A 19,523-nucleotide genomic window follows, 5' to 3' on the forward strand; every position below is an offset into this window, starting at 1 on the left:
GCTATGCCGGGTAGGAATATAGAGGAGTGTCGGGCTTCAGCGTCTAAAGTTAGCTTTTGTATGTTCTTTTAAACGGGACAGTTGGTTCTCATAAATGTTTTGTAATTTGCTGTCCTTAGGATAACAAGCCAAAAAAGTATGAATCATAAACTAGTATTACAATACTTGCCTAAGCCCTCTGTAGCCACTTAAGCTAATTATTAGTGAAGCTAAGCTACCACTTCAAAAATAGAGTTCAGGTTACTGGCACAACCGAGGGAATTTTTAAGTCAGAGTAGAAGTGGTGCATGACTTCAATGACTTGTACAAAGTTGCTCACAGTTTTGGTTACACTCTTATTAACACTTTGGCAATCTGTATGTTACGTCTGTTGGACTATCTCTAAAAGAGGTTGGAAGAGTCATTACGGCTCGTGGTGTCATGGGCTCCTGGAAACGCCGTGAATCACGCTGAGGCTTTCTATTTGTACCTGCTGCCTTAGAAAGAAAGCACATTGCTACACTGTCACAGTTTAGAGGAATAGATGATGAAACTCTGTACTACGGGATTTAGTTTTCCCAACCAGCATACCCATCAGGGAACTGGAAAGAGTTTGTCACTGACACTCAGTAGCCACAGTTGTAGGTCCACCTACACATCTACCAAACATGCAGACTTGGTCAAGAGGTTGAGTTGACATAAGAATGGTATGGCGGGTGTTCCTCACACAGATGGGAGAAATCTCCGACACACTCTGAGCTCCTCACAGTTATTACTGAAGAAGGGGTGTTTCCTCAAAACGCATTAAAAACATTGGCGGTTTTTAAATGTATTAATAATGAAGAACCGGGTAAAAACTCTTTAAAGAGAGTTGTGCCAATTAAGTCTACAATTTTCTCTCTTTTCTCTGGCATTAGTGGACAGGTGGCACCTCACCCCATTTCTTACAGGGAATACTAACCATACAAGTCAGGGTTTCTCTGATTGTGCTCCATGGAGCCATTGGGGCCCCGTGAGTTATCCGGAGCTTCGTCGGAGGGTCTTGGTCCCCGCTCTACTCACCACTGTAGCGATGTCCGGACATCCTGTACTGAGAAAATTAAAGTCCAGGACCTGCGGTCAGCATAGCAATGCTATCACATGAGCCGGCTCCGGTCATGTGATACGTGTCGCTATGCTGATCGCAGGCCCTATGCATTCATTTCCTCAGTACAGGCTGGCCGGACACCGCTATAGAGGTGAGTAGAGCAGGGACCAATGGCGGATTATAATAGAGGCAATCACACTGGGCCCGAGATTCCAACAGGGCTGTGATACAGGAAATCTTCATATTATCACTTCTCACACCAGTCATGGGGCATGCATGCCTTCTGACTGTCACCTTTAGGGGGATTCTACTGAGAAGATGAGCAGTTGAACATCTGATCACCAACTGTACCCAATCTGTGATTGTGACTCGAATGTTTGCTGGCATCTGGATGATGGAGATGTTGTAATAAGTGGAATACATGAACTCTGCACACCATGTCTTTCTTCTCTTCTGGAGGTATTGTTGTCTCAGTCCCTGCTTGGGCCGGACATTTAGCCACAAATTGTACTGCATTCCTGTCTTTACTTAACATTAGGCATTGATGCAAAATTGTATGAAGAAGCCCATAAGTATAAGTACTGGGTGGCTTTTCCATAATTTGCCAGGTGTCAACTTAACAAAAATAGGATGATATAGTAGTTTAATATGATTTTTGACATTTTTATTATTAAGGTTTTATTTGTGCATGTCAAGACATGAATATTGGGCAGGAAGGAAAGGGTTAATGTGCTTTTCAGATGTAAAGTTGGCTTCACATGTATCTAAGCCCATTGGCTGACAGGAATGACAGAAGGTCCCTTATTTACACCATTTCTTATAGCAACTAGCTTGAAACTGGCAGTTTTCGGCACAAGCTGAATGACAACCAATCACTTGATGAGCAGCGCTGCAGTGTTTCTCATTTTTTATGCTACATGCACACAGATGTGCTTAAATTGGATGGAAATAGTAGTCGTTCACCTGAATGCGTGTAGTCACATGGCCTTTCAAATACTTTAAGCAAAAACAGGATTGCATCATGTCCTGTTGTTGTCCGATTCTTGGTACAGGTACATGTCAGTGTGCGGTGCCCCGCGGGTCGGACAGCACACGCACGGGATGCCCGCTCCGAGTTGCGCTCGATAATATCGGGGGCGACATTTCCAGCGTCTCTGTGCAGGTACGCCTATAGTGACTATTCTGACTATTTTTAAGGACATACTTGGGCTCATGTATAAAACTATAAAAGTTTTTTTGCACATCTGCAGTATTTATTATCACAGTGTCAGCGCTCCAGTTCCATAAACACTTGTTTCAATTTAGATGTATTAAATACGGCACATGAAGTGAATGTTAATTATTTTTCTTAAATCTGCTTGACTTGCATGTTGCCAGAGCCAAGTACTTTACAAGGCATCCTCAACATAAAATTATATTGACGTTCAGATGCCAAACGTCTAGTAAAACAATTCATTAAGTCATTGAACGCTTCTGCTCTTCCCCATCGCTGCTCGGCAAGTCTCTTTCTCCCTTAAAATGCTCATTCTCAATAGGGTTGTCTTGATTTTCGCCTTAAGCGTCTGGCTAATTTAGAGCAGCAATTCTAGTCACTTTACTGTTAGTCCATTTATATATGACGAGGTAAGAGCTATGGGGCGCTGCCAGGTCCAGCTCTTTGGTTTCCAGCACATGGTGCCATGGAGTTTAGACTCACCATACCCTTGCATGACTTCTATTCTTTTAATTCAATATTTTTTCAATTTGTAGAATAATTATGTCTGTTGTTCATGAAAACACTCTTCACGGACGATTGCTAAGCGATGCACGGGCTTTTTGTAGGGTCACACTACATAGCTTTAATTAAAAGAGAGTTTACAAATGTAGCAAAGATTAGCTTGACACTTTACGCATTACATAGACTGTGATAGAACTTAGGGATATATGGCTGTGAGGTGACAGGATGACTTGGGGATATCTGGCTGTGAGGTGACGGGATGACTTGGTGTTATATGGCTGTGAGGTGACGGAAGGACTTTGGGATATATGGCTGTGAGGTGACAGGATGACTTGGGGATATATGGCTGTGAGGTGACCGGATGACTTGGGGATATATGGCTGTGAGGTGACAGGATGACTTGGGTATACATGGCTGTGAGATGACGGGATGACTTGGGGATATATGGCTGTGAGGTAACAGGATGACTTGGGGATATATGGCTGTGCGGTAACAGGATGATTTGGGGATATATGGCTGTGAGGTGACAGAATGACTTGGGGATATATATCTGTGAGGCGACAGGCTGACTTAGGGATATATGGCTATGAGGTGATAGAATGACGGGGATATATGTCTGTGAGGTGACAGGATGATTTGGTGATATATGGCTGTGAGGATAGGATGACTTGGGGATATCTGGCTGTGAGGTGACTGGATGACTTGGGGGTATATGGCTGTGAGGTGACAGGATGACTTGGGGGTATATGGCTGTGAAGTGACGGGATGACTTGGGGGTATATGGCTGTGAGGTGACGGGATGACTTGGTGTTATATGGCTGTGAGGTGACGGGATGACTTGGGGGTATATGGCTGTGGGGTGACAGGATGACTTGGGGATATCTGGCTGTGGGGTGACAGGCTGACTTGGGGATATATGGCTGTGAGGTGACAGGATGACTTGGTAATATCTGGCTGTGAGTTGACAGGATGACTTAAGGATATATGGTTGTGAGGTGACAGGATGACTTGGGGATATATGGCTGTGAGGTGATGGGATGACTTGGGGATATATGGCTGTGAGGTGACGGGATAACTTGGGGATATATGGCCGTGAGGTGACAGAATGACTTGCAGATATCTGCCTGTGAGGTGACAAAATGACTTGGGTGATATCTGGCTGTGAGGTGACAGGATGACTTGGGGATATCTGGCTGTGATGTGACGGGATGACTTGGGGATATCTGGCTGTGAGGTGACGGGAAGACTTGGGGATATATGGCTGTGAGGTGACGGGAGGACTTTGGGATATATGGCTGTGAGGTGACAGGATGACTTGGGGATATATGGCTGTGAGGTGATGGGATGACTTGGGGATATATGGCTGTGAGGTGATGGGATGACTTGGGGATATATGGCTGTGAGGCGACGGGATGATTTGGTGATATATGGTTGTGAGGGGACAGGATGACTTTGGGATATATGGCTGTGAGGCGACGGGATAACTTGGGGATATATGGCCGTGAGGTGACAGAATGACTTGGAGATATCTGCCTGTGAGGTGACAAAATGACTTGGTGATATCTGGCTGTGAGGTGACAGGATGACTTGGGGATATCTGGCTGTGAGGTGACGGGATGACTTGGTGTTATATGGCTGTGAGGTGACGGGATGACTTTGGGATATATGGCTGTGAGGTGACAGGATGACTTGGGGATATATGGCTGTGAGGTGATGGGATGACTTGGGGATATATGGCTGTGAGGTGATGGGATGACTTGGTGATATATGGCTGTGAGGTGACGGGATGATTTGGTGATATATGGTTGTGAGGGGACAGGATGACTTGGGGATATATGGCTGTGAGGCGACGGGATAACTTGGGGATATATGGCCGTGAGGTGACAGAATGACTTGGAGATATCTGCCTGTGAGGTGACAAAATGACTTGGTGATATCTGGCAGTGAGGTGACAGGATGACTTGGGGATATCTGGCTGTGAGGTGACGGGATGACTTGGTGTTATATGGCTGTGAGGTGACAGGATGACTTGGTAATATCTGGCTGTGAGTTGACAGGATGACTTAAGGATATATGGTTGTGAGGTGACAGGATGACTTGGGGATATCTGGCTGTGAGGTGGCAGGCTGACTTGGGGATATATGGCTGTGAGGTGACAGGTTGACTTGGGGATATATGGCTGTGTGGTGACAGGTTGACTTGGGGATATATGGCTGTGTGGTGACAGGATGATTTGGGGATCTATAGCTGTGAGGTGACTGAATGACTTGGGGATATATGGCTGTGAGGTGACAGGATGACTTGGGGATATATGGCTATGAGGTGATGGGCTGACTTGGGGACATATGGCTGTGAGGTGGCAAGATGACTTGAGAGATATAGGGCTGTGAGATGACAGGATGACTTGGGGATATATGGCTGTGAGATGACAGGATGTTTTGGTGATATATGGCTGTGAGGTGATAGGATGACTTGGGGATATATATCTGTGAGGTGACGGGATGACTTGGGGATATATGGCTGTGAGTTAACTGGATGACTTGGTGATATATGGCTGTGAGGTGATGGGCTGACTTGGAGATGTACGGCTGTGAGGTGACAGGATGATTTCGGGATATATGGGTGTGAGGTAACAGGATGACTTTGGGATATCTGTCTGTGAGGTGATGGGATGACTTGGGGATATCTGGCTGTGAGGTAACAGGATGACTTGGGGATATATGGCTTTGAGGTGACAGGATGACTTGGGGATGTATGGCATCGAGGTGAGAGGATGACTTGGGGATATTTGGCTGTGAGGTGATGGGATGACTTGGGGATATCTGGCAGTGAGGTGACAGGATGACTTAGGGATATATGGCTGTGAGGTGACGAGATGACTTGGGGATATATGGCTGTGAGGTGACAGGATGACTTGGGATATATGGCTGTGAGGTGACAGGATGACTTGGGATATATGGCTGTAAGGTGACAGGATGACTTGGGGATATATAGCTGTGAGGTGACAGGATGACTTGGAGATGTATGGCTGTGAGGTGACTCGATGATTTTGGGATATATGGGTGTGAGGTAACAGGATGACTTGGAGATATCTGTCTGTGAGGTGATGGGATGACTTGGGGATATCTGGCTGTGTGGTGACAGGATGACTTGGGAATATATGTCTGTGAGGTGATGGGATAATTTGGTGATATCTGGCTGTGAGGTAACCCGTTGACTTGGGGGGATATATGGCTGTGAGGTGACGGGATGACTTTTGGATATATGGCTGTGAGGTAACAGGATGACTTGGGGATATATGGTTGTGAGGTAAGAGGATGACTTGGTGATATATGGCTATATGAATGATGAACTGGCAGCATAAACGGATGTATGAAGGTATAAAATCGTTTTATTACCCCATTACAAATGAATGCGACGTTTCGGCACTGTTGTGCCTTCCTCAAGCTAACATACAAATGACAAGACATGGTATATATAGCAATGATACATCCACCTTGGACCAATCATGGTCTTCATAAAAAACACACATATGACAGCAATTATCTTCCACCAATTGAAGTGCCAACAACACATAGTGCAAACACCTATCAGGTACTACGTGGTTGATTGCCTTATTCACATATCATCATCATCATGTTCACAGTCGGCCTCTGGTAGTGATGCCGTTCCACCGCAATACAGCAGATGCGCAGGAGCGCTACGTTCGCGAGACTTTGAACTGATGTTAGAATTGCTTAACAAGTCCCAAAAACTCCCCATAGTGGCGGCGCATGCGCGAAAAGCGCTATGCCCGCGAGACTATGACGTAACACTTATCATCCGCTTGCCTCAGCTTCCAATAGTAGCGGTGCTTTTGGATATATGGCTGTGAGGTAACAGGATGACTTGGGGATATATGGCTGGGAGGTGATGGGATGAATTGGGGATTTATAGCTGTGAGGTGACAGGATGACTTGGAAATGTACGGCTGTGAGGTGACAGGATGATTTCAGGATACATGGGTGTGAGGTAACAGGATGACTTGGGAATATATGGCCGTGAGGTGAGAGGATGACTTGGAGATATCTGGCTGTGAGGTGATGGGATTACTTAGGGATATATGGCCGTGAGGTGATGGGATGACTTAGGGATATATGGCTGTGAGGTGACAGGATGACTTGGGGATATATAGCTGTGAGGTAACATGATGACTTGGGGATATCTGGCCGTGAGGTGAGAGGATGACTTGGGGATATTTGGCTGTGAGGTAGCAGGATGACTTGGGGATATCTGGCAGTGAGGTGATGGGATTACTTAGGGATATATGGCCGTGAGGTGATGGGATGACTTAGGGATATATGGCTATGAGGTGACAGGGTGACTTGGGGATATATAGCTGTGAGGTAACATGATGACTTGGGGATATCTGGCAGTGATGTGATGGGATGACTTGGAGATATTTGGCTGTGAGGTAACAGGATGACTTGGGGATATCTGGCAGTGAGGTGATGGGATTACTTAGGGATAAATGGCTGTGAGGTGACAGGATGACTTGGGAATATATGGCCGTGAGGTGAGAGGATGACTTGGAGATATCTGGCTGTGAGGTGATGGGATTACTTAGGGATATATGGCCGTGAGGTGATGGGATGACTTGGGGATATTTGGCTGTGAGGTAGCAGGATGACTTGGGGATATCTGGCAGTGAGGTGATGGGATTACTTAGGGATATATGGCCGTGAGGTGATGGGATGACTTAGGGATATATGGCTATGAGGTGACAGGGTGACTTGGGGATATATAGCTGTGAGGTAACATGATGACTTGGGGATATCTGGCAGTGATGTGATGGGATGACTTGGAGATATTTGGCTGTGAGGTAACAGGATGACTTGGGGATATCTGGCAGTGAGGTGATGGGATTACTTAGGGATAAATGGCTGTGAGGTGACAGGATGACTTGGGGAGTATATGGCTATGAGGTGACAGGATGACTTGGGGATATCTGGCAGTGAGGTGATGGGATTACTTAGAGATAAATGGCTGTGAGGTGAGAGGATGACTTGGGGATATATCCCTGTGAGGTGACAGGATGACTTGGGGAGTATATGGCTGTGAGGTGACAGGATGACTTGGGGAGTATATGGCTGTGAGGTGACAGGATGACTTGGGGAGTATATGGCTGTGAGGTGACAGGATGACTTGGGGATATATGGCTGTGAGGTGACAGCCTTCGAGCTTTTCCACGGTAGTATGGACTATGGTGCTGGCTTCTACCGTAACACTTTAGTAATGACTAGGCACTTGATGCTGCGCTGCCTCACTCACCCCAGGTGCCTATACCAGGCCTCAGGCACTTTGGGGCTTTAGCTCCTGGTTACAGGCTCACTCTGAACTCTGACAGGAAGAAGGGTTCCTGCATTTCTTTCCTCACAGCTGCTCATCCGCTAATCCGCTTCGCGTTCTCTCTGCTGTCCACACCTCGCTCCATCTCCAATCCCCTCCTTTTCCTCTCCGCTCACTGACTCTCCTCATATGTGTCTGCTCTGTTCTCCATCTACTAACTGCGCACTTCCTGCCTTGCGGGACTTACTTTTCTTTCTCTCTATCCTCCAATCACAGGCTTCCTCTCACTGTCATCCCACTGTCAGTTACAACTTTCAACTGTCCCACAATATGCACAAAAAAGTAGTTCCTCGGCGCTCTTATAGGACTAACCAATAGCAGTATTCAAAAGACTCTCATGAGAAATGTCCAGTGAAGGCAAACCAGTAATTGCCAAAAATATATATTTTTTTATTAAACCATAAAAGACAAAAAAAGAGATATTTTTGGCAATTCCTGGTTTGCCCTCATTGGACTTTCTTATGAGAGTCTTTTGAATGCTACTATTGTTTAGTCCTATAAGAGCGCTGAGGAACTACTTTTTTGTGCATATTGTGCACTAATTTTCCTATGGTTTTGTGTATATGCACCCATTCCTCTGTTGGGGTTGATTTGGGGCAAGTTTAAGTGCAGCTCTCCGGATTCCACGGAATACTGGAGACTAAGATTTGAGGTTTAGCTGGACTTTGATTGCTAATGGGTGGGCTCAAAGAGTTGGCACCCGCCTTCTGGTGCCAGATGAGTCATTTATATTTCTCTATTTTTGATAAACACATATAGAAGGATCAAGGTGCTGCCCTCTTTGTTGTTTATTTTGCATTTTTTACCTGTCGTCAGCCAATTGGAAAGAAGCTTGTTGCCGGGCAGATTATGCCCTTACTGGGCAGATTACCCTGTAGTCAACCATTTCAAGCCCTGGGTAAATGAGTTGTCTTTTCATTAGTTTTTATTGGATTTTATAATAAACAGAGAATAAAAGAAAGTTGACATATTTTTTGCGTTAGAATACAATTGTCGCACCGTGACATATTTTAAACATGCAATGGGTTGTTGAACAGTGATGAGACTAATGCTCCTTCTTACAAAAGAAAAGAAAATAGTTGCTGCTTCATAGTTGATATCCAGAACTCAAGTGAAGCAGATGAAGTTTGATACTGTAAAAAGGAGAAGCCACTGGCCGCTGCCCAGTACATGACCGCGTGGACATGGTTGGATTATGACTTCTTTCAAGATCCGACTGGTGCAAAATCTATGGAGGCGATACTATTCCTGAAGTTTGTGTTTTTCATAATTAGTTATGGTTTTCATTCTAAATGGATGATATCTGTTTCTACACTGTAGGGCTGTGTTCACAAAGGGTGGATTTGCCACGGAAATTTCGTCCGGAATTTCGCTGCGCCAATTCCGCCTGCAGCCGCTAATCCCGGGATTGGCCAGCCATGTGGACGAGATTTCTTAAAAAAAGGCGGAAATCTCACGTTTTTTTTTTGCTGTGGGCAAACCGCAAGACTTTCTCCAGGAATACACCATGTGGGAAACCCAGCCTTGGGGTTCTTCTGTGTGTAACTTTTCACTCATATTCTTACCCTTTTATATGGTTCAGCCTGTGATTTTGTTATTTTTTTTTATAGATATTTTGCCAAAAATTGAAAAAGAAGACGATTTGACTTTATTGGCTAATGTATCTCCAGTCCTTGATGCTGTGTCGGTGAGTAACTTGGTATCACATCTTTGTCTTTCATTGTAGTTTGTGAGTCCTTCCATTTTTTCATGAGATTTTCCATAGACTTCTCTACAGGAATAGTAAAAGCTTGGGGAAAAAATTGTATGAAGGCGGCCATATTGAATTCTTGCTACTTTTTTTTCACGCCTACTCATGTCACTTTAAAGAAGTTAAAGGGCCACTCCGATGAAAACACATTTTTCCATCTCTGCTCCCTCATCTGATTGCCTGTCACACTCTGGATGTCTCCCCTGTGTATTCCAGCCATTTCCCTGCAGGGTAGCCCCCTTATCAGCCACCATTGAGATACTGAAAGATTTTGGTTTCACTTTAACATCCATACCATGATGCAACAGCGCAGCTCTGCCATTTCTTTCTGCAGGATGGGATAGTCTTATTATCATTAGCCCCTATAGTCTTGTAAATATGCTAAATGTACAGTCAGCTGGATGAGCTGTGATCTCCTCTATTATAGCTGTGTGATCATCATCAGTAAGTGTGACAGGAATGACTGCGCCTCTTACAGGCAGGTCCTGTGTAACACAATCACACAGGCTGAGAAATTGACTAAAAAACGATCACATAACTTTGTTAAAGTAGATCTGAGCTGGTCAGAACTGAGATCACATGACCATCTGAGGGAAAGAGGCCGGGAGGTTCAGATAGAGAGAAATGGCTAAGCAAGGTAACAGTAGCTCACCTATATATACTGGGAGCTAGCTACATCATGAATGAATCTTAAATAATCTCCGGAATGGCCATAAATGCCAGTCTTCTGCCTGCTCATTCCTCGTGTCATTCATAGTGCAGCGCAGTACTACTAAAAGTTCCTCACTTTTGCAGTTTCCTAGCTACACATTCATATCTCCACGACTAACGCGGTCCTCTGGATAGAACACCATGTACACTAATCATGCATACGGTAGGTCAAGCTAACTGATTGGACTGTGGTTTTCTTTGGAATTCTTTGGCTTTCCATGGCTCTAAGCTACCCATGAACACCCAGACCCGTACCGGGATCGGTATTCATCAGGAGTGTTTAGCAATAGAGATGAGCGAGTATACCCGCTAAGGCACATTACTCCAGCGAGTAGTGCCTTAGCCGAGTATCTCCCCGCTCGTCTCTAAAGATTTGGGGACTGGCCAGGTGACAGGTGAGTTGCGGCGGGGAGCGGGGGGGAGAGAGGGAGAGAGAGATCTCCCCTCCGTTCCTCCCCGCTCTCCCTCGCCGCTCCCCACCTCCCGCCGGCCCCCGAATCTTTAGAGACGAGCGGGGAGATACTCAGCTAAGGCACTACTCGCTCGAGTTATGTGCCTTAGTGAGTATACTCACTCATCTCTATTTAGCAACATTGGGACATGTCAGAATACAAAGATGCTGTCTGAGCAGCCTCATCTTACTCGTATGTTCACACATAACAGGTTCGGTGTCGATCCACAGCAGATTTTCAGCTGTATATTTTGGTGCTGATCTAAAACAGAATTCTCATCACAATCTGCATGGTTTTGTGTGAATTTTGATCCTGGTTTTTGGTGCAGATCTGCAGCAGATTTCCTCTTACTAATTGAAGGGGTGAATTCTGATGCGGATCCGTACCAAAATCTGCATTTTTTTGTGCATCAATTTACATGGATTTTGGTGTGCATTTTCTGCTGGGGAAAATTCTCCCTTAGGCCTCATGCCCACGGCCGGGACGGATTCTGACTGTGAGATTTACGCTGCGGGATGTAATTTATGCCCCGACATTGACCTCCCGCTTACCTTTCCGGTGTCTTCACTCTCCGCTCAGCGATGTGCCGGCTGGTGCACAGCCATGCATGCACAGTGCAGAGCCGGCGCGTCAGTGGTGACGTTTCTGTGTGAGCCTCTGCTAGGCCCGCACAAAAGTGGGACATGCCGCGATTTTAATACCGCCCAAGTTTTCACGTGGTCAAATCGCAGCTGTCAGCAAAAGATTTGCATAAACTAATGCAATCCTATGACAGCGTGCAACGTTGGACATTCCACGCGAAATCTCACAGCGGAATTTTAATCTGTGGGCATTGGGCCTGATTATGCTACGTGTTTATGTACCATAAGGGCTTATTCACATGGGTGAGATTTGCTGATCTTCAGTTCCTTCTTTTAAAATCATCTGTCACAAGAAAGACTTATCTATATATATAAAGGGGAAAGCCCTCACTGACTCACTCACTGACTGACTGACTCGCCACTAATTCTCTAACTTCCCGATGTCGTACAAACATTAAATTTAGGATGATCTTGCTTTAGGTTTTAAATAGGAAAAGTAAAGGGATCACAACACGATTATTCAATGCTAAGTACAAAAGTAAGTGCACCCCTATGTAATTTAACCTCTCAGTGTAGTACAAGTGTGAAATTTGTCACAAGCATTGTTTAGGTTCTAAATGAGAGTGGGAGGAGTGGCACATTCTGCAGAGGGACATAGGTACATGCAGCCTGAGGAGAATCTAACGCTCCTCTGTGCATACATATTTTATTCCTTGGTTCCTCTAAAGTAAGCTCGACTTCATAAAATTTTCTGTGCAAACAACACGTTAACACCTGTATTAAATTAACTCGGGCGAGGCCAGGTATATCAGCTAGTTTTCTTATATATATAAGTACTTCGCTCCCCCACTTGTGCTGGTGGTAGTAGGAAATGCACATTGTTAATAAACAATTACTGAATTTTTTTCCTTTTGTATAGAATAGCATTTTCAATACTGAATATCATTTTGTGACGCAAAATCACCATTCAACAATTTTGTCACATATAACATTTGTCATTTTTGTAATTATACAAAGTGGAGTCACATTAGTATGACCACTAGCTAATATCCAGCACAGATAGCCGCTAGGAGTGACTCAATAAGGTGCGGGTGGGTGGTCTCAGGTGTCCTGAGTCATGTGACTGCAGTGTGTCCCATAGCTGCTGGAGGGTGCATGGGGGAGAATCCATACAGCAAACATAGTGATCGAGGTGTTTTCACAGATGCTCAGTTGGGTTCAAGTCTGGGAAATTAGGGGCCAATTGGAAGTCTTTGTCGCGCTCTTCCAACCAATGTCAGACATTTCTAGCCGGTGACATGTCGCATTGTCTTGCTGGACGATCCCATCTGCCTCAGAGTAGACAAACAGCTTGCATGGTTTTACGGCTCTGGAAGAATGGATTCATAACCAAGTCGGCTCAGAATACCTTCCACACGGATGAGCAGTCTAGAGAAGGCCATGAATAAGTTCCCCAGACTATAACGCTGCCGCCACCGGCTTGTGTTCTTCCAGCAATGGTTGCCAGGTGTTTGTTCTCTGATGTTTCTCCCCTGACACCCCAAAATCCATTTGCTTGATGAAGCAGGAAACGTGACCCAATGGAGAAGGCCACCCTTTGTTTCAGAGCCCCATACAAAGTTGGGTCCACTGAACTGTTGTTTTAGACACACATCTAGTATCGCCCTGGTTCATTTTCATGGTGAGCTGCTCTACTGTAGCGTATTGGTTGCCCCTGGCAGACCTTCGTAGCCAACGATCACCTCGCACATCAATGGCACATGGTGCTCCGCAGTTTCCATGTCGGTTTTTCGCAATGGTGCCATGCAGCCACTCCCTATACGCTTTCACCACAGCAGCATGCGAATAGTTCACAAACTGCGCTGCTTGAGAAATACCGCTGTCCGAAAGCCAGTAATCATCCCTTTTTGCAACTGTGATAAATTGCCCCTTTTAGGCTGCTTGCACACAAATGGACTTTTGCTGTGGAATCCGCTGCGGGCGTCCACACCAAATATCGTTCATAGCATGCTATGGAAAAATGCTTTTTCGTGCATACTTGTGGAAACCACAAGTGGAGGAAAAATCGCAGCATGCTCCATTTTAGTGCGGTGTCCTCACAGACGGTCCGGCCGCAATTAACAGTGCAGACAGGTTACAGATTCTGTGTCATCGCCTAGCAAGACTGCGGGAAAAATAAACAAAAAAAAATCTGTAGTGCCCATGTCTGAGGGGGGCGCACTGCGACCATCCGCAGTACAGAGAAAGAAGCAAACAGACAGGTACACGCGGACGACCGCTGCAGGCTCCCATATGAGGAATCAGGCTCTGCCGCGTGCAGGCGCCCTTACCCCTGACACAAAGAGTGATATGTGAGTAGGCAGCCTATCGCACACCTTATATACCCAACAAGCCAGCCCACCACACGTCACGTCCTTCACGGGCTGCACCCCGCCGGATGTGGGAGGTGGCCTTAATAATGGGACTCAACTGGGTATATATAGATATTATATATATGCCTAAAATATATCTAGATTTAGCTGACTTACAATTTTGTAGCTCAAATGACTGGTTTGAGTTCATCTTATCCTGTTCTGTACTATAATATGATCGCTTTGACTAGTGTCCATGTGGCAGCTGCCTCCCTGTTATTTGTTTGCCTTTGTTCCACTAAAATAAGTCACAAAGCTATTTTACAATATGTGTTTCTTTTGCACAGCAGGCTGTAGAGGGCGCCGTGGAGGGCGACGCTGTCCCTTCGGTCACAGTTAAGGTAGGTATGATACCTCCCTGTTCAGCCTGTCCCTTACTTGATTGGAAGACAATCTGTTTTCACTTTAATAACTAAAAGTTATATAAATGAATTTACATATTTCCATCAGTTATTAGCTGCTCAGTGCCATATGCCGACAGATCGGATATGCTGATAGTACTCGTAGCTGCTCAGTGCCATATGCTCATAGATCAGATATGCTTATAGTACCCGTAGCTGCTCAGTACCATATGCTGATTAGAGATGAGCGAGCATACTCGTCTGAGCTTGATGCTCGTTCGAGTATTATGGTGCTCGAGATGCTCGTTACTCGAGACGAGCACCACACGGTACTCGTCTCGATTAAACGAGCACTGACCATTGAATTCAGCCGGCTCCATTGAAAGCAATGGCCTGCCGGCGATCTCAGGATGAATTTTCGGGAAGGACTTAAAAATATAAGCCCTTCCCTGAAAATCATCCAAAAGTGTGTAAAAATAAAAAATAAAAATATATACTCACCTTGTCCCGGCAGACGGAGTTCAGCCGCGGCTGGCTGGCAGTTCTCCTGAACTGCTGTGAGTAGCATTCAGCAGCCGGGGATTTAAAATCCACGCCTGCTGAATGAGCTGCCTCTGATTGGTCACAGCCTCACCAATCAGAGGCAGCTCTCACTCACCCATTCATGAATTCATGAATAGGTGAGTGAGGGCTGCCTCTGATTGGCTCAGCGCAGGGACCAATCAAGGGCAGCTCTCAGCTGTCACACAGTTTTGGATGATTTTCAGGGAAGGGCTTATATTTTTAAGCCCTTCCCGAAAATTCATCCCGCGCTCGCTGGCAGCCCATTGCTTTCAATGGAGCCGGCTGTATTGCCGGCTCCATTGAATTCAATGGGCTAATATCGTTCTTCTCTGCCACAGCTGTTACAGCTGTGGCAGAGGAGAACGATCTTTATGCTGACAGTGCGGGGGGTGTCTCACTCTTGCCACTATTGTGGCTTAATAGTGAGACCTCGGAGCCCGAAATGCAGCCCTGCATGTTGCTCCCCGCCTGCCCTTTCCATTTCTGTGTTTTTTACATGACTTTGGTGATTTGCTAAGATTTTCACAAATGAAAACCTTAGCGGAGCACCAGTCATATACAAAAATGCTTGAGTCGCCCATTGACTTCAATGGGGTTCATTACTCGAAACTAACTCTCGAGCATCACTGAAAGTTCGACTCGAATAACGAGCACTCGAGCATTTTGGTGCTCGCTCATCTCTAATGCTGATAAATCGGATATGCTGATAGTACTCGTAGCTGCTCAGTGCCATATGCTGATAGATCGGATATGCTGATAGTCCTCTTAGCTGCTCAGTACCATATGCTGATAGATCGGATATGCTGATAGTACTCATAGCTGCTCAGTACCATATGCTGATAGATCAGATATGCTGATAGTACTCGTAGCTGCTCAGTGCCATATGCTGACAGATCGGATATGCTGATAGTACTTGTAGCTGCTCAGTGCCATATGCTGATAGATCGGATATGCTGATAGTACTCGTAGCTGCTCAGTACCATATGCTGACAGATCGGATATGCTGATAGTACTCATAGCTGCTCAGTGCCATATGCTGATAGATCGGATATGCTGATAGTATTCTTAGCTGCTCAGTACCATATGCTGATAGATCAGATATGCTGATAGTAATCGTAGCTGCTCAGTACCATATGCTGACAGATCGGATATGCTGATAGTACTCGTAGCTGCTCAGTGCCATATGCTGATAGATCGGATATGCTGATAGTACTCGTAGCTGCTCTGTACCATATGCTGATAGTACTCGTAGCTGCTCAGTGCCATTAGCTGACAGATCGGATATGCTGATAGTACACGTAGCTGCTCAGTACCATATGCTGATAGATCGGATATGTTGATAGTACTCGTAGCTGCTCAGTGCCATATGCCGACACATCGGATATGCTGATAGTACTCGTAGCTGCTCAGTGCCATATGCCGATAGATCGGATATGCTGATAGTACTCACAGCTGCTCAGTGCCATATGCCGACAGATCGGATATGCTGATAGTACTCGTAGCTGCTCAGTGCCATATGCCGACAGATCGGATATGCTGATAGTACTCTTAGCTGCTCAGTGCCATATGCTGATAGATCGGATATGCTGATAGTACTCATAGCTGCTCAGTACCATATGTTGACAGATCGGATATGCTGATAGTACTCGTAGCTGCTCAGTGCCATATGTTGACAGATCGGATATGCTGATAGTACTCGTAACTGCTCAGTGCCATATGCTGACAGATCAAATATGCTGATAGTACTCATAGCTGCTCAGTACCATATGCCGACAGATCGGATATGCTGATAGTACTCGTAGCTGCTTAGTGCCATATGCTGATAGATCGGATATGCTGATAGTACTCGTAGCTGCTCAGTGCCATATGCTGATAGTACTCATAGCTGCTCAGTACCATATGTTGACAGATCGGATATGCTGATAGTACTCGTAGCTGTTCAGTGCCATATGTTGATAGATCGGATATGCTGATAGTACTCGTAGCTGCTCAGTGCCATATGCTGATAGATCGGATATGCTGATAGTACTCATAGCTGCTCAGTACCATATGTTGACAGATCGGATATGCTGATAGTACTCGTAACTGCTCAGTGCCATATGCTGATAGTACTCATAGCTGCTCAGTACCATATGCCGACAGATCGGATATGCTGATAGTACTCTTAGCTGCTTAGTGCCATATGCTGATAGATCGGATATGCTGATAGTACTCGTAGCTGCTCAGTGCCATATGCTGATAGTACTCGTAGCTGTTCAGTGCCAGATGTTGATAGATCGGATATGCTGATAGTACTCGTAGCTGCTCAGTGCCATATGCTGATAGATCGGATATGCTGATAGTACTCGTAGCTGCTCAGTACCATATGCTGGTAGATCGGATATGCTGATAATACTCGTAGCTGCTCAGTGCCATATGCCGATAGATTGTATATGCTGATAGTACTCGTAGCTGCTCAGTACCATATGCCGACAGATCGAATATGTTGATAGTGCTCATAGCTGCTCAGTGCCATATGCTGGTAGATTGGATATGCTGATAGTACTCGTAGCTGCTCAGTGCCATATGCTGATAGATCGGATATGCTGATAGTACTCGTATCTGCTCAGTGCCATATGCTGATAGATCGGATATGCTGATAGTACTCAGAGCTGCTCAGTGCCATATGCTGATAGATCGGATATGCTGATAGTACTCATAGCTGCTCAGTGCCATATGCCGATAGATCGGATATGCTGATAGTACTCACAGCTGCTCAGTGCCATATGCCGACAGATCGGATATGCTGATAGTACTCGTAGCTGCTCAGTGCCATATGCCGACAGATCGGATATGCTGATAGTACTCGTAGCTGCTCAGTGCCATATGCTGATAGATCGGATATGCTGATAGTACTCATAGCTGCTGAGTACCATATGTTGACAGATTGGATATGCTGATAGTACTCGTAGCTGCTCAGTGCCATATGTTGACAGATCGGATATGCTGATAGTACTCGTAACTGCTCAGTGCCATATGCTGACAGATCAAATATGCTGATAGTACTCATAGCTGCTCAGTACCATATGCCGACAGATCGGATATGCTGATAGTACTCGTAGCTGCTTAGTGCCATATGCTGATAGATCGGATATGCTGATAGTACTCGTAGCTGCTCAGTGCCATATGCTGATAGTACTCATAGCTGCTCAGTACCATATGTTGACAGATCGGATATGCTGATAGTACTCGTAGCTGTTCAGTGCCATATGTTGATAGATCGGATATGCTGATAGTACTCGTAGCTGCTCAGTGCCATATGCTGATAGATCGGATATGCTGATAGTACTCATAGCTGCTCAGTACCATATGTTGACAGATCGGATATGCTGATAGTACTCGTAACTGCTCAGTGCCATATGCTGACAGATCAAATATGCTGATAGTACTCATAGCTGCTCAGTACCATATGCCGACAGATCGGATATGCTGATAGTACTCGTAGCTGCTCAGTGCCATATGCTGATAGTACTCGTAGCTGTTCAGTGCCATATGTTGATAGATCGGATATGCTGATAGTACTCGTAGCTGCTCAGTGCCATATGCTGATAGATCGGATATGCTGATAGTACTCGTAGCTGCTCAGTACCATATGCTGGTAGATCGGATATGCTGATAATACTCGTAGCTGCTCAGTGCCATATGCCGATAGATTGTATATGCTGATAGTACTCGTAGCTGCTCAGTACCATATGCCGACAGATCGAATATGTTGATAGTACTCATAGCTGCTCAGTGCCATATGCTGGTAGATTGGATATGCTGATAGTACTCGTAGCTGCTCAGTGCCATATGCCGACAGATCGAATATGTTGATAGTACTCATAGCTGCTCAGTGCCATATGCTGGTAGATCGGATATGCTGATAGTACTCGTAGCTGCTCAGTGCCATATGCTGATAGATCGGATATGCTGATAGTACTCGTATCTGCTCAGTGCCATATGCTGATAGATCGGATATGCTGATAGTACTCACAGCTGCTCAGTGCCATATGCTGATAGATCGGATATGCTGATAGTACTCATAGCTGCTCAGTGCCATATGCTGATAGTACTCATAGCTGCTCAGTGCCATATGCCGACAGTTCGGATATGCTGATAGTACTCGTAGCTGCTCAGTACCATATGCTGATAGATCGGATATGCTGATAGTACTCGTAGCTGCTCAGTGCCATATGCCGACAGATCGAATATGTTGATAGTACTCATAGCTGCTCAGTGCCATATGCTGGTAGATCGGATATGCTGATAGTACTCGTAGCTGCTCAGTGCCATATGCTGATAGATCGGATATGCTGATAGTACTCGTATCTGCTCAGTGCCATATGCTGATAGATCGGATATGCTGATAGTACTCACAGCTGCTCAGTGCCATATGCTGATAGATCGGATATGCTGATAGTACTCATAGCTGCTCAGTGCCATATGCTGATAGTACTCATAGCTGCTCAGTGCCATATGCCGACAGTTCGGATATGCTGATAGTACTCGTAGCTGCTCAGT

At 45.5% G+C, this 19,523-nt stretch overlaps 1 protein-coding gene across 3 annotated transcripts in view; it reads left to right on the forward strand.

Moving 5' to 3' along the window:
• BBS9 (Bardet-Biedl syndrome 9) overlaps positions 1-19,523 on the forward strand; it is a 374,874-nt gene that overhangs the window by 170,348 nt on the left and 185,003 nt on the right. For 2 of the 3 annotated variants that reach the window (XM_066584494.1, XM_066584497.1), the window contains exons 11-12: positions 9,782-9,858; positions 14,364-14,417. In XM_066584494.1, coding sequence (XP_066440591.1) covers positions 9,782-9,858; positions 14,364-14,417 — 131 coding nt within the window. The remainder of the gene's footprint in view (positions 1-9,781; positions 9,859-14,363; positions 14,418-19,523) is intronic. The other variant, XM_066584495.1, reaches the window with a different exon arrangement.

This window comes from Eleutherodactylus coqui, chromosome 12, assembly GCF_035609145.1.
Source record: "Eleutherodactylus coqui strain aEleCoq1 chromosome 12, aEleCoq1.hap1, whole genome shotgun sequence".
NCBI lineage: Eukaryota > Metazoa > Chordata > Amphibia > Anura > Eleutherodactylidae > Eleutherodactylus > Eleutherodactylus coqui.